The sequence below is a fragment of the Branchiostoma lanceolatum genome, chromosome 13 (assembly GCF_035083965.1).
Source record: "Branchiostoma lanceolatum isolate klBraLanc5 chromosome 13, klBraLanc5.hap2, whole genome shotgun sequence".
NCBI lineage: Eukaryota > Metazoa > Chordata > Leptocardii > Amphioxiformes > Branchiostomatidae > Branchiostoma > Branchiostoma lanceolatum.
In genome coordinates, this window is record NC_089734.1 from 15705671 (window position 1) to 15721739 (window position 16069).

Sequence of the window (16069 nt, forward strand, 5' to 3'; positions counted from 1 at the left end):
TCATAACTCTATATTTTTTTTACCGATCTTTTTAGTTTATCCGTTATGGGAAGTTTTATTTTAGTAGTAGAGCTGCAGTAATTTGTGGGTCAGTTAGGTGGCCACATGTTGACCTGAGATGCACTCTGAACTTAGCCGGACTGTGGTCAGTAACCGGTCAGCGTCCGCTCGATTCAGGTCACTCATTGAATCAATCCCGGCCGGGCTTTCAGCGGTTGCAATAGATGTTTTTGTTGTGTGGGACGTATTGTCTTCTGAATGGTGGCTCAGCGGTTGATTTTATAATTCCTTTCTTCTGCGTGGATTTATGAGAGGTTTTCCATAAGGTCGAGGTTAAGAGGATTTGAATTTAGGGTGTTTTGCGGTGGTGGGTAGTTGGGTTCTCTGCGCGCGGAGTCGCCAGGTGGGCTTTTCCAGCCAATGATCACAGGATGGTAATTTGCGGAGAAGAGACCCAGGGAGGTGGAAAAGAGGGATTTCTACCCTTCTTCTGGGAGGCTTGATTCACATTCCGCGCAGGTAGCTGGGAGTTTTAAAAGCCTCATAAGTTTCACGCACCATGACAGTCAAGATAAATTTGGTTGGGGTTGCCCTGGCAACGTCTTCGCTAGACAAGTTGAGTGTGACATTTCAGTTGAAGTGCGCAGCGCTGGAGGAATTCACGCTCTCGGAGCGCAGATGTGTCACAAATTGCTGCAGATGCGGGCACAAAATTTGGGGTGTTAATTCTCAGTTGGATGTTTTCTGTCAGGGGAATGCGGACTACCTTGGGGCCCGTAACTTCCCAGCCTGCCTCAAGTCATGTTTTTCCCAGCTAAATAGAAAAGTCTTATTGTCGTCAGCTATGCGACCTCCCCACCCTGGTAGCCTTGTACCCCCCCAGGGGTTCAATGTTGAAATTCTAGCACATTTGTGAAGCTATTAAGATTTCTGCCGTTCTGATCCCTACCGAGTATGAATACATGCCTGATACCTGGTGGGCACATAATTATCAATCTTACCCAAAATTGACAGTAGCATTTGTCATGCGCTAATGCATTGGAATTGCCGCCACCTCCTATTCCCAGAACACTGCAACTTGCATATTTCATCTAATTCTGCTGCAAAAAAGCTGATGACCCAGATATACAGAACAGTTGCACATGCTTGAGTATACCTAATGAGGTAAAATTGTCCAGAGTGCAGGGCATAGAAGGAGAGCAAGGTCGCCCCTTTATTCAAAAGGTTGGAGGTCATGGTCAATGAAGAAAGCTGCCCTGTTCATTCATCTGCATGGTCAGTTAGCTGCTCCAGGTTTTGGACAGATCTTGTGTGCCAAAGAAAGACCTCCCTGTCTCGGACTAGATCGGTGATAGTAGGTGAACCCTTTGACCTATCTGCACATAATCGCATTAGTTGACTTTAGAGCATGTTCCTAAGTCCGTGACAGCCCGAAGCGAAGGCTCAAGTGAATGGGTCCTGGGAGGAGTATCAACTGACTGGCGGCGATTATCGTGACAAAACGCTGCAGTTCTAGAAACTGCCCACGATAGTATACAGAAAACATGTTGAACTTGATCTATATGTGACTGGACATAGCTTCAGCAGAGGTTTAGGCTCCACCTATCATCAAAGACAAAGGGTTACACGTTTCATAACAACAACAGACGTTCGGTAAAACAGTGTGCTGACTTAGCATCTGTCTGCATATTTGCCGGTCTCTAAGGATGCAGTTAGTCTGATTGGTACGGAGCACTTAGATATAATTTAATCCATTGACGCAAGCATTTCAGGGTGGGGCCCACTTGAAAGCGAGAATGAGCTCTGAAGTATATGGTTTCAAAGGCTGGGTGTCCCAGTAAAATTTCACACACCATGTAAACCTTTCAATAAAACTGTGTTTAAATTGTATGGGACTTATCTAAAAGGCTAAGAAAGGTTTGTGTTTTTTTGTGGTGATTTCACAAGAGTGTTTCGCTTCTTTTACCATTGTAATAGCAAAGGTTAGTTATGCATGAACCCATAACATGTTTGACAAGCACATGTCAAATGTGTTGTCCTTTGCATCAAAGGGGATAAAATTGCAGCAGAAAAATTCACTCATCTTTGAGGCCATGTTGTACAAAGTGAGGTGGTGTATTTTGCATACCTATAGCGGGGAGATACCACGCTCAGCGAGGATCTGTTATTGACCTTTGACCTGTTCAGGTGGGGAGGGGTCGTAAACGACAGGTTGGGTGTAATCGGCCGTTATTCCAGCATTAGTCAGACCCAATTTCACTCTGAGGCATGTGGGAGGAAGTGTGATTTGTACAGAAGGTAATAGAAGATGGCATTCATTCAAAACAGAAAGGTCTCGCCATCCGTTTCGTTCCCGCGCAGTTTCCCTCCGAGACCAGTTCGCCGTTTCTGTCGTGTGTTCGGCTTAGAGATAGGTTTGTTGACGATTTTTCATCAAACACAAGAAACAGGCGCTCCCATTTTTGAAAAAGGAGGGTGAATGTGTTGTATTGTTAGGATAAATTGGGAGTCTCTTGCAAACAAGAGGGAAGACATTTTTGTTGACACTTGAGAAAGTAACTTGAGGTGGGGCCTTTGTTGTCTGGGCGCTTTGGAAGTGTATTAAGGAATACCCTCAACATACAGGTGGGGGAAGGGCACAAAAAAGTCGTCTAAACTCAGGTGTACAGTAACACCTGTCCTTGTATATGGTGGGCATAGCCAGGTGAGAGAGTTTTGCTATTGATCTTTCAAACATCTTAAACTCATCCCGGAGAAGGTTGAGTATTCTTTTCAAGTTTCTGGCAGTAGGTTTTCTTGTGTGTTGGGGTTTACAATGTCTAAGTATTAACCTCCATACAGTCATGAAAAACATCCTAAAGTACATGTAGCTAGTGCTAATACCGGAAGGTATACTGTGACAAAGTGGAATTAAGTACACCATAATGCTTGAAATGTAGAGATGCTTTCTTAACGGATGTCTGTGAATCTCTTTGGAATGCAAAGCTGCAAGTTCTGTGCCAAAATACCCTCTCCCAAGCCTGTATGCGTTCCCTTGCCTTCTCAAAAGATTTGCATCACTATGCCAAGCCTTTACATGCACTTAGTTCGGTACTTTTTAGAAAGCTTTTTCTTAGAAAACGTTAGGTTGAGATTATGTAACTTTATCTCTGAGGAGTCTGTTCTACTTGGAAGTGAAATGAAAACTGCAACTCTTGACGAATACAAAGTCAAGAGTGTTATTTATTCTAACTGGCTCTGACTCTGAGTGTCTGTCTTGTTGGGTATGTGAGCTGATTGAAAGTTTATTAATGTAACCACTTTTGTCCAGGATTAGCAAGTATGCGAGATGCCACCTGCAAAATTAATGAGGAAAAGGTGTTTAGTTATTCATAATTGGTTAATCTTAGCACTCTCATGGCAGGTCATTAGTGTACTAGAACTAATTTGTTGTGCTTATGCAACTGTAAGGTTGAACATCAATAACAAATGGTATTAGCAACATCGGTGAATGATTTCAACAGGTTGGCGAATGACTGAATAGCAAGGTTCTTTTATTCACAACCAAGCATTTTACAAGAGCCGACGTTTCAACGACTGTCTGTCATCTTCATCAGGGCAATGAGCAGTAACACCTAGCTTCAGTGCTCTGTGAACTAGTCAGTATTGCCCTGATGAAGATGACAGTCAGTCGTCGAAACGTCGGCTCTTGTAAAATACTTGGTTGTGAATAAAAGAACGTCGGCTCTTGTAAAATACTTGGTTGCGAATAAAAGAACGTCGGCTCTTGTAAAATACTTGGTTGTGAATAAAAGAACGTCGGCTCTTGTAAAATACTTGGTTGTGAATAAAAGAACGTCGGCTCTTGTAAAATACTTGGTTGCGAATAAAAGAACGTCGGCTCTTGTAAAATACTTGGTTGCGAATAAAAGAACGTCGGCTCTTGTAAAATACTTGGTTGTGAATAAAAGAACGTCGGCTCTTGTAAAATACTTGGTTGCGAATAAAAGAACGTCGGCTCTTGTAAAATACTTGGTTGCGAATAAAAGAACGTCGGCTCTTGTAAAATACTTGGTTGTGAATAAAAGAACGTCGGCTCTTGTAAAATACTTGGTTGCGAATAAAAGAACGTCGGCTCTTGTAAAATACTTGGTTGCGAATAAAAGAACGTCGGCTCTTGTAAAATACTTGGTTGCGAATAAAAGAACGTCGGCTCTTGTAAAATACTTGGTTGCGAATAAAAGAACGTCGGCTCTTGTAAAATACTTGGTTGTGAATAAAAGAACGTCGGCTCTTGTAAAATACTTGGTTGCGAATAAAAGAACGTCGGCTCTTGTAAAATACTTGGTTGTGAATAAAAGGACGTCAGCTCTTGTAAAATACTTGGTTGTGAATAAAACAACCTTCCTATTCAAGTATTAGCAACAGTTACAACATAAATAATCCGACTTGTTACTTTGCGTTTACTTACGACATGCTCTCCTTTGACCCCACAGCCGCACAACCAAAGTGTCAATCTCCAACATCCCGATTCAGGCTCCGGACGCAGACATCCAACAGTTGGCAAGAACTTTCGGTACCATCAAGGAATGCCAAAGTGAGTTTCTCCTCTTCTGTCTTTAGCCAACTTCACGACAACTTTGCGTACTCATGTGATTAGAGCTGTGTACCTAAAACCTGTACCTGTAAAATTGTTTAGGTACCTGAACATATACTGTACCTGTACATGTACCTAAACAAACTAAAACACTAGTGGACACCATTTTTTAGACTTAAGGTAGGTAAATCGCTTGACAGAGATGACAATTTTGATAACCTCACAGTTGAAAATGAAGTAAACTTGTAAATAGACTTCTTTTAAGATTCAAGTACTGTACAAAGATGACAATTTAGCACTAAAAAAGACAGTTGTTTAGGAACATGTAAGGTCCGGACCTGTACCTAAACCACTGTACTTGTACCTGAATTTTTGTTTAGGTACATAGCCCACTCTTTAGCGAACTTCGCGACAACTTTGCGTACTCATGTAGTATAAATATGTCATTAAATTACGATGTAGCACTTAGTACCTGATGTAACAAGCTAAAAGAACTTCCCCCTGAAGACATTAGTGTGGTACACTTATATCTTGTAAAATGTATAATTAATCATGTTATAAGACTTTTGTGTGTAGTACTATCATTATTATTATACATTAAAACATCAGTTGATTTGTGAAGTTTTTTTAGTGCTCCTTAAATAGTATGATGTTACTGTAAATGCAGAAATGTTTGCAGTGGTTTTATATTTGCAGTTTTCGTGGCGACTGTTTCGCTGCAAATTTAAAACCGCTGCAAACATTTTTGTCCAATACTGTAGCAGTATGTGACTATAGCGCTGCCGCAAACTTAAAACCACCGCAAACATTCGCCCTAGCTAGCGCGAAATAAAAACCACGCGAACTTAAATGCATTTACAGTATTTGTATATGTTTGTATTCTATTTTCGTGTGAAAATGGAGTATGAGAGAATTTTGATTTTGTTTCTACAGTACACGAAATGAACGACACCAAAACTGCCAACATCACCTACGAAGCCCCAGAAGAAGCCGCCCAGTAAGTTATTCATATTATCTTTAATAATAATAATAATAATGATAGTCTTTATTGCATATTCCTGCCCAGATGGGCTAAATGCACAAATGACCACATGTGGTCTATAGGAAGCAAAATGTAAAACATGAATTGATAAGCTGCTACAGTCTAACATTGATAAGTAAAAAACAAAGAAAACTGTGGACTTTAAACTAATGCTAATAGTTTCCTCTCTCTTTTTGAAACACTTGAAAACATAACTACATACTTTGTCCATTATATGTTCGTTCTTACATGACGTCAGGTGTATGAAAGTGTCCTGCTTTGACATTTTTGTACATCTTTGATAAAAGTTAAAAACCTTCCTGTGGCTGTTTATTGTGCATTTGTAAGTTCTAAATGCTTATTTTGGTCCTTCATGTATTTACCTGTAAAGATATGATCATTCTCTGCTAGTCAAAGTTGACCATTTTCTTTGAGCCTTCTCTAATGAGATGTAAATGTTCCCCTCCCAGGGCTGTGAATCACCTTCGCGGCCACAAGTACTTTGAAGGGTACCTTAACGTAAGTATTATTCACACCTGGATAGACGTTCTAACGACGGCTCATTACAGGACTGACTCTTATCTTTGTGTCACTTAACACGACCTTCCCTGACAGTGGAGCGACGCCCACCGAGCCACTTCGGCTAAGGCCACACCATTTTAATTTCTTGGTTAACGGAATTTAAAAAAAAAATGAAGATTGGAAAATCAACAGGAAAATAGAATCTCAGAGGAAAGTTTCTACATGTACTTTGGTGCACACAGTTTCAGGGAGTGAACAGGGTCAGGTGCAAGTTTTCACCCCAGCCTTCTGTTTTCATGATTTTTGTTGTTGCTGAAATTAAAAAAAAAAAAAATCTGTTAACCAAAAATTAAATTGGTGTGGTGTTATCTGTAAGAATGTGTGCCAAAAACACACTACAGTTTTTTTTTTGTCACAACATTTGGCTGGGAGAAATGAGTTGAATTTTCTTTATTTTCTTTACTTCAGTGAATACGGAGGTATTGTTTTCGATTTGTGTTTTTGTTTGTCCTGGTATGGGTTCAAAGTCATTTGAATATTGTAGAGTGACAGGATTCGAGGCTTGACTCAGGTCCAAAGTTGATATTACACAGACAGAATTAGCAAGGAATTCACAAAAATCCTTTGGATAAAGACCCACATACTTTAATTAGATATCATAAATGGTGAGCAGGCCATTGAAGAGTAACTTGAACTTGAGCTGCTTCAAGGAAAAACAAATTATTACAAATGATGGTTCCCAGGCACTACTTCCCAGTATGAAAACAGTTAGGTATGAAGAAGGTATGAAATGTTGTCCATAGAACAAAACAAGACAGTGCTGTATCCCATGTGCCTCAAAGAACAGAAGCAAAAAGTTCACCGCAAAGATGTAGTACATGATTGTACATAATGCGGGGGAAATTTCTTTCAAGGGTTACGAATTATGTGTAGGTGGGCAAGCAGACTCGATACATGTACATAATGTAGGTAACAAGCATGAAATGATTTGTTGTTCAAAGTTGAAGACAAAAAAGAAAATTCTTGACCAGTATTCGGATCAAATATACTGGTGAAGAAGTCAACTTTTCATGCAAGTCAACAGAAATAGAAATCATTGATCTGAAGTTGATACCTGATTCGTGGTGATCTACAGTTGGTTGGTTTGTAGGATTAAGAACCTGTTGCAGCTTGTCCCTGTAGACCTGTTAGCTGAACCGCAGGTCACCTATCACAGGAAAGACACCACGTTAGGATATGTTGATGTATTCCTTGAGAGAACGAACAAAAGCTTTGGGTCGTGGATCAAAAGATTTTTAAGTTTTGTGATAGCAAGTCCAGAATTTTAGATTCCTTTAAGTTTTAGTAGCATAATACTGAAGACTTTGATAAGAACTTATTGTTATTTATGGCTAGGATAGAAATGCTCTGATCATGATGCCCCCCTCCCACTACTCCCAAACGTCCATGTTTCTTTTTCTGTTTGGATTTTCGTTGCCCTCTAAGGATTTTCCATGCCTATTCTCATGGAAGGGCAAGGTGAATGAGATTTTCCCTCCTTAGTGTCCAGATTAAGAGGCCAGTTTGGTTAAGCCTCGGGTAATCAAGAAACTCCCCGGAGAAAATTGGTCTGCTAGTCTGAGATTTCCCAAGGACAAGGCCAAGTTTCTGTGGGAAATATCGTGGAGGATGGACCGAACCACCTTGTGTTAGGCCGCTGAAGCAGGGTTGTGTGGTTAAGGAATATGTTTTGCTGTGCAGTAACTCATATTGTAGGGCAAACATCATGCATCATGGCAGTCGTAAAAAGAGATAAATCATTAGTAATTGGGGAGTAGAAAAACAAAAAAGGAAGATAAATAAAGTGTAATTCCTTTATCGTCTCTGCTTTAGTAAATGTTGCTACATAAACATTTTCTGCGCATAAATGTATTCTTGTGATTCTTTTACAAGTGAAATTACTCTTAATGAGGATAGTTCCTTTATCTGAACAGACGGGTACAAGTGAGGTGGATTATATGGAACGCGAAATATTTGCAGCCACGAAAATGTGCGCAATTCCTCATTATCAAAATGTTGTAAACAAGGAAGCATTATACACATATCGAAATGAAAAATAATGGGACATCCATGTTAAAAATTAGATGATTCATCTTATTTTGCCTCTAATCACATTGCAGTAAGATGTTGGTACAGTGTTTTTTTTTTAGCCGCCCCCCTCCCCACGAGCAACTTAAATCATAAAAGAAGTCTGATTGATAGACCATTGTTTATTGTTTTTGTGCAGACGAACTATGTGAACGAGAACGGAGGGCGTAACTACTACCGCAGTAGATACAACCAAGGTGGTAACCAAGGATACGTCGGATACGGCAACCGTAACCAGAATCAGAGCCAGGACTTCCCTCTCAGGTAATCCCAGAATCCTTTGCTGGATGATGGGGGAGGGGGGGGTTGAGGTTTTATGGGGAGGGGGGCATGTTGTGAATGAATTTTGACCAAATTTGACAGTCATCTATTTGTTTGTAGAGATCTTTAGACATCATCTGAATGTTAATGTGTTAAAACCTCAGATAAAGTTTAGAAAATAATAAAAATGTCGCTTTTTTTTCCAGGATGCTCGTTCCCAATGTCATGGTTGGTGCCATCATCGGTAAGGGGGGTCAGACCATCAGGACCATCACTGGAGCCACCAAAGCCAAGTAAGTCCACCCCCCTGTAACATTTTCGAATCATCCACTGCAATCAGTCCACAGGATCGGGAGTTAAGATTGTGTACTAAACAAGCACTTTCTATACAGTCGTGGCATATAGGAGAAATGTCAGAAATCATCATTGCTGTCACCTCCTGTAACACCCATGCATTTTTTGTTGGATTCACTTTCATATCTTTCTAGACCAGAAAAGTTCAATTTATCTTAATACGATTGCACTTTCCAGGGGAGTGACAAATTGAAAATTAAATAATTTTTGGACGGGCGTATTGATGAGAAGGAAATGCATATCATGGTTTTGATTAGAACTGCTGGTAGATGTTCGGCATACTGAGTGTTCTATTCGCTGTTGATATGATGGCATTGGTGATGAGAGAACTTGCGAAGTGCAAGAAATTTCTTTTATCTTATTCTTCTGGAATAACGTTGAATCATACATGTATGAAAGTCACTGGCTCACTGCCGATATGCTCAAGTAGAAACTGGGACTTTCCTGTTCTAATGCAAAGTTGTCAGATAATATCTCTTTTAGAGACTGACACACTTATAGATTCCACTTCAAAGTACTGTAATTGTCTTTATAGAAAATTATTGATTACATATAATGATAGGAAGAGCATGTAATAATGATGCAGAAACTAATTTTTAAGGTGATGTTTATGCGATATCAAAATAGATTCAACACGGTATCAAAGCAGACATTTTAGGAATTTCCATTTTAGATCAGTGCAGTTATCTCAGTGTCAAGCAGCTTTTTTTATCAAACTTTTGACGAAATGCATTTCTTTACTTTTTGGCCGTGTTAAGTTATGATTAATAGCGAATGTTCTGGCCTAAAGACGCCATGATATGCTGTCAGCATTATACCTCCTTGATTTATTCCTTCATTTCTTCCCCACATGGGTTGCATCCAGATCGCTGTAATTTTTGCATTTAGAAGGTCTCGAGCAGACTCTGTTTACCGTGTTGAATTCCCGGCGGGTTCTCCGCCGCGTTGCCGCGTCCTCCAAGAATGGATTGGCGCGCACAAGTCAACACATTAACCGCGCACCTCGGGGATATGATTGACTGGAACAAAGTGAGAAAAGTGACAAGTTACGCAGGTTGTGGGTAGCTAGTTTTATGCCAGACTTAACCACTTGTTTAGAAAGATACATTACGCTTTCCCGGCGCTGCCCCGCGACGCCACGGAATAAAGTAGGGGAATTATCCAATCATCAGGTGTTTAAAAAAGGTATAACGCGTGGGTTGTAATACATTCCCTTCCACCATGTCTGATGTGTCCCGTACTTAAACTCATCTGTTAACGACTCACAACTGATATTTCAGTGTTCATAAAGACGTCATCCTCTGACTAAACGTCTGCGTTGCGCGAAATTAACAGGTGTGTAGAAAGAGTATGGTTTAACTTGGGGCCTAGGCTTCTGCCCTGAGGGAATTGAGAGTGCAGAGAAATGGAAAAGATGCCTTTGTTTGTAATTACACAAGATATCTTGATAGATTTTGATCGTTTTGACAGTTCAGAGGCCCTAGGGGGTATGGTGATGACCCTTCGATTAACTGTCTTTGTGTATGGATCGAAAAGTTACGACGTACTGAACTGGAAATGGTGGTACACAGACCCGGCTACATTTTCGCTGTTTCTCGCTGGTAAGAACAATTGATGCTCCTGCATCCTTCCCTGGTGTGATTTCATTATGTGATCAGGTAGACGCTGAGCCGACTCCTACATTTCGTCTCCAAAGTGGCCCGAAACCATGCAGCTAATGATCACGTGACGGGGATCCCATAGAGCGGTGATTTGTCATTACCCTCGTGATTAGGCACTCATGCGTGCACAAACGAGCGTCGCCTCGCTCCCGGCTCTTCCAGAGTGGATGGAACTGGCTCACCTTTTTGTTTCATTGAATTAGCGATTGCCACTTGGCCTTTGGGGAGGGATTTTGCAAAACTTGTCAAGGCTAGCACAAGCGGGTGTTTAGAATCCGTGTGGGGAGGGGGGCACTGAATTTGAAGCACAACATCTTTGTGTCTTGTAAAGAGGAGGGGGAGAGTTAGAGCTTGTTAAAACTGGATTTATACAGCTTTTTAACTATAAATCATACTGATTAGTGGCATTGCTATGTAAATATATGCTGGTCATGAAAAGAGGCATGGAAATATGGCAGAACAGAAGTTGATGTATTGTATATGTGACTCCCACATGTACTTATAACTGATGTAGATGTATATACTCACTAATGGCACCCCTACGACCAAATTGGAGGTCACGAAATAATGATATGAATGTATCAGTCATTCAGTGTCAGTATTTTTCTGGTTTTATTACTGATGTCGTTCAAACAAGGGACAAGTAATAATAGTATATTTTTCATATCTATGATTTTGTTGTGTTCACCTAATCTTATCCTGTCAAATCACCACACAGATGTCTGGACTTGCTGCACTAGTTTTTAACCATATAAGGGCAAGTTGTGTCGAATGGCAAGCCCCAGACACGACTTCATCACTCTGAGCCATTTGTAATTCGCCTTGTGTACTCAAACCTGTCCCCTTCCCAACATCCTTTGGGAGAACCCATTGTGTTCAGATGTTGCCAACATTCTTGGAAATGACTCTGTGCCAAAAGGACTAAACCATTCTGAGGGGTGCCATATAAAAGTCAATGATCAATCAATGAATCACTCAATATTCTACGCCAGGAGACAAAATATGCAAGCAAAACGAATAGATACTGGGTCAACAGAATGGAATAAATCGGTTTAACTAATTTTCCGATGATTTAAACACTTTTTTCCCTCAAACCTGGCTCAAGCCCAACAACTTAAAAGTTGCCTTTCAAGTTGCTCGAGTTTCTTGGCATGTCTTGAAAGATTTGAAGGACTTCTCCAGACACGGCTGACAGATGTCTTACAACACACAGTCTTAGGTTTCCTTTCAACTCACCTGTCGAGACTAGTGTATTGGCCACCCCTTTTATTTCTAGATGGTATCAGTAACAACCTGTTTACCTTAGTGACATAAAGGATCGTTGCAGTGAAAATCTGACATTTGCAAATTTGCGATAAAAGCAAATGCTGGTTTGAAAATTGACACATGCTATGAATCAAATTCAGATTCAAGTGATATCAGTTTTCATGGATCCATCTTTCAAATTATTAGTCCTTGAAGTTGAACTTGGTGTGATGTATTGTCTTGTGTGAAAAGCACTGATGCTTACAAAGATGCTATGCCCCCCTCCCTCACTGAGTGCCCCCTCCCCCCAATGAGTGCCCCCCTCCCCCACTGAGTGCCCCCCTCCCCACTGAGTGCCCCCCTCCCCACTGAGTGCCCCCCTCCCCAATGTCTGCCCCCCTCCCGCAGTACCTGTGCCTCTCATTGGAAATGTTGTTTGTTCCATTGGCTGGCAGCAGGCTCAGACAGTGCTCACCGGGCGTGAGCACCACTTGACTTTGACTACAAAGTAATCCCCATTTATCTTGTAGGGTTCACCTAGTGGGAAGACAGGGGGAGGGGCACAGGCAGACTGGGTTTGTTGACTCTGTGGTCAGGTACCAGACACCAAAAATAAACTGGCTTGCTTTGTCTAACACCCAGCTGTGCATGGTGCCTGGGTATGGTCACTTGATGTGTCAGAGAGCCCCTTCCTACCCTCTCTGTTTGGTAACCATGTTTAACGTCTGAAAAGATTTGAACTTGGCCTTCTAGATGTCTCGTGCTGATTGGAAGTCCCAGTTTGCATCCTCCTTGACACTCCGAGGCCAGCGAGGGTTAAGCAAGTTGAACTTCATTTTATCTCCACAGGTTATTTGAATAGGTCGTCAGTAGTAGTGCAGAACAGAAAAAGAAGGACTGAGCTTATTATTTATGGAAAAGAAATCACGAATGGAAAAATAAATTGTTGAGAAAAATATCTGAATATAGGAAATATGAAATATGGCAATGCAAAATATGATTTATGAGGGTTGAAAGGGACGACTTAATTGGACAAAAAGCAACCCTCCAATGTTTTGAGTATTAATTATTAAAGATGTCTGAAGACTCTGTGTGATGCAAAAATAATCCTTGCCGATGGTAGATGATTGTCCACAGCAGGAGAAGATACAGGAGCCTTTATTCTAGACGTACATTTGTCTTCATATTTGCAATTTGGAGGTGGCTGTCATGCGTCTGTTTCGGATGACTAAGCAGTTCAGGAGAAAACTAATTATAATGCACCTGAATATGATCTGTCTTTCTGCTCTTTCAGTCAGATTGTGCCCGATAACTATATTATCTCTTGCCAACAGACACAGGGATAAGTTACGTCAGCATTCGACTGAAGGAATTCTGGCTCATAATTTGATCTCCCCACTTATTTCAACATGGAACATGAGTCGAATTTTAATGAAGACAACACACTGTGTAGTTGACATTGAAGCAGCTTGCGAGATGATTTTCTTTTAACTCCAAAAGAATCGTATACGTTTCCCGGCATTCACAGCTGTCCCTTTAAACTGTAGTGACGTCATCGGGATTTAAAAGTATGGCGGGACGGAGTGTTGACGGCCCACGCGATCGTTCGCGGAACTAGCCGGTAGACATAACAATGTTGCCGCAACAAAATGTATCCTTTATTCTCTATCAGATGGGAGTGGTGTAAATACAAAAGTTCCTTGTTCCTTTGCCAATAGTTTGTTTGTATCCTGTTCCTAGATATAGTTGGTGATGAAATATATCAAGAATATACTGACCTAAAGGTTTCGACGAATGTTGCTACAATGTATCTCACCAAATCAACACCTTGAAATTCGGTTTCGTTTAGACGAATGTTTCTTTAAAAATTTGCAAGCACAGTTTTTGATCAGCAGAAAATGTCGGTTGTTACACCTTTATGACTAGGCCATTGAAGTTTTTCATGATCAGTGGTACATTGGACGACCCCTAAATGTAAGGGGCAGACGGGGTCAACGTCCCGCCCTCCACGTCTAGACACCATATGCTTGGGCTGCCCTGCCTTCTCAGAAAGGCAGGGAGAAGTCTTGAGTTCAAAGTGACAGTCATTCCAATCCATATCTATGCGATTAAGTGTCATAATCACGCACTAAGGGGTTTATGTGTTTTTCTTGGCACAGCCCAGACGTTCTGGCTTGAAAGAGTTGTACTCAGCCCTGTTTGTAATCGGACAACTTTGAGACTGTGAAATTGTCTGTGTATAAGATTTGGTGCAAATTCTTTTTCCTGGAAAGTTAGATCACAATATGCAAAGCTTGTTGTTGTTCCACTGTAGTCTTTGGATGTTGTTTTTTCTTGGAAGAGCTGTGATAAAAGAAGCAAAGTAGTGCTACCTGGATAGAACTCCGCTCCGGTGGGCGAGGATTTCATGCATGAATAGCAGGCTTTTGGACAAATGTTGCTTCTTAGATGTTCAATAGTTTTTCTCTTATCTAGAGCTACAGATGGCTTCCTTATCATTGTTGGGACCGGTGAAATGTGGCATGATATGAGGGTATTTCTGCGAGCACTTACAGGGGATCGTTTAGTAGGATTTGGTCCATGTACATGTAATTGGGAAGATTTATTTTCATCCTTACTTTTCAGCGACAGAAAACCTCTAGAGTATCCCCATCTATCCATGCGTGAATGAAGAAAGGGGGGACTTTGAGGGTAGATAACGTAGCATATACAAGTGTTTTGTATAGGATCGTAGTATAGAATTGTATCATAGAAAAAATGGGAAAACAAAGGGCTCAAATTTAGTGTCATATTCATAAACAACAAAAGGCCGAATGATTATATATTTTTGGTAGTCCTGAGTTTTTTAGAATTTCAAAACAAACAGGTATGGTCATTTGCAGTCAAGCACAAAAATTAGAATGGACAATGTTCATAAAAGTGTCGTGGAACAAACAAGTATATATGGGTAACTTGTCAGTTTTGCATCCAAGGTACTTAGATAACACAAAGGCCACGTCAGTTGGATAACTACGCAGGTAAACTGAAGTGAGCGGTGGTATTCTGCTCGTAATCCAGGTGCATTTCCTGCCGCTGAACCTCTCCCAGCTGCGAGGATTGGGGAAAGCCTTGACTGCCAAGGTTATTGTGTGGAACATCAGTCCTGGGGGTGGGGTGGGGGGCACCAGATATATCTGCAGGTGTTGGTGTTGGAAACCATTTCATCAAACAAAGTGCAGGTGTGAGAGTGTTTGGTGGAGTCCGTACAGAAATCTTTATTGACACAACAAAAGTACAGCGACTTTCGTAAGGTCTTCTACATGCAAACAACAAACAATGGGATACAAAATGATTAACCCACGTACAAGTATATAAATACTTCAACATGTCGAGTTTAACCTATCACTTACACTACTAGTTCTAAGATCTAAACTTTCTTTGATATATTTACCTATTTGTACACAGTAAGGGTTGTCTCCTTCCAGAATGTATTTGAATTTATCTATAGAATGGAATGTATCAACTTCTGTTGAGCAAGCGGAAAGAAGGTTGAACAGCTTTTTTATAAACTGGATAATGCTCTAGGCTGTTACTTGGAAAATGGCAACGCTATCAGAAACAGGAAAACAGGATTCGTATTGATCCGAGGACGCTACTGAAAGAAAATGAAAAACCCGAGTCAAAGAAATTTTTCTGCCTACCCCTTCCGGGATTTACCAGTTAAATATCAGTTAACTGTAAGAGCTGTAAGAAATTTGCATCTGAATTGTTCGAATTGCACCCGAAAGATCAGAACTTAATCTTCTGATAGCTCTTCTAATTCCTCTTTTTGCTGCTGGTAGCAAGAAAAAAAGTGTGCTATTGTCCTTTTGAATGAATCTAATGACGTAGCCGACCTTAACCTTTCCCTTCAGGAAAGCCTATCTGAGAGGTGGTAAATATCCCCTTGAAACAGTCCTTTAGTCTGCTGTACTTCCTAGCTCAACGCACAGGATGTCTACTGCACTTGGCAGTCATGAAAGGCTCACCCCTGGAAGCGATCTTGAACTTGAAAGGTTGTGATGCCCACACACCAGTACAACCACCCTCCCCCCTGACTGAGATAGACTTCAATACCTGACAATGCTAAAAATGCACTTCACTACTGAATGATGAAAAGAATTCAGTCGCTCGCGGTTTATCGTCGTCGTTGTTCCCCGTCTCGTCGGGGGTAAGAAGTTATTGATAGACAGTTTTATCTCGACAGAACTTCTCTCGGCCCTAAAGCTGAATTGCGAGTGCTGACATTGCCGTAACGTCCATTGAGTATTTGTGATACGGCTT

The 16069-nt window shown here is 40.9% G+C and overlaps 1 protein-coding gene across 19 annotated transcripts in view; it reads left to right on the forward strand.

Annotated features, from left to right (window-relative positions):
• The window catches only part of LOC136447787 (insulin-like growth factor 2 mRNA-binding protein 3), a 78302-nt gene that overhangs the window by 44653 nt on the left and 17580 nt on the right, over positions 1 to 16069 (forward strand). For 18 of the 19 annotated variants that reach the window (XM_066446830.1, XM_066446834.1, XM_066446831.1 and 15 more), the window contains 5 exons: positions 4476 to 4576; positions 5510 to 5573; positions 6068 to 6116; positions 8386 to 8510; positions 8714 to 8800. In XM_066446830.1, the coding sequence (XP_066302927.1) occupies positions 4476 to 4576; positions 5510 to 5573; positions 6068 to 6116; positions 8386 to 8510; positions 8714 to 8800 (426 nt within the window). Of the gene's footprint in view, positions 1 to 2153; positions 2299 to 4475; positions 4577 to 5509; positions 5574 to 6067; positions 6117 to 8385; positions 8511 to 8713; positions 8801 to 16069 lie in introns of those variants that run through there. The other variant, XM_066446850.1, reaches the window with a different exon arrangement.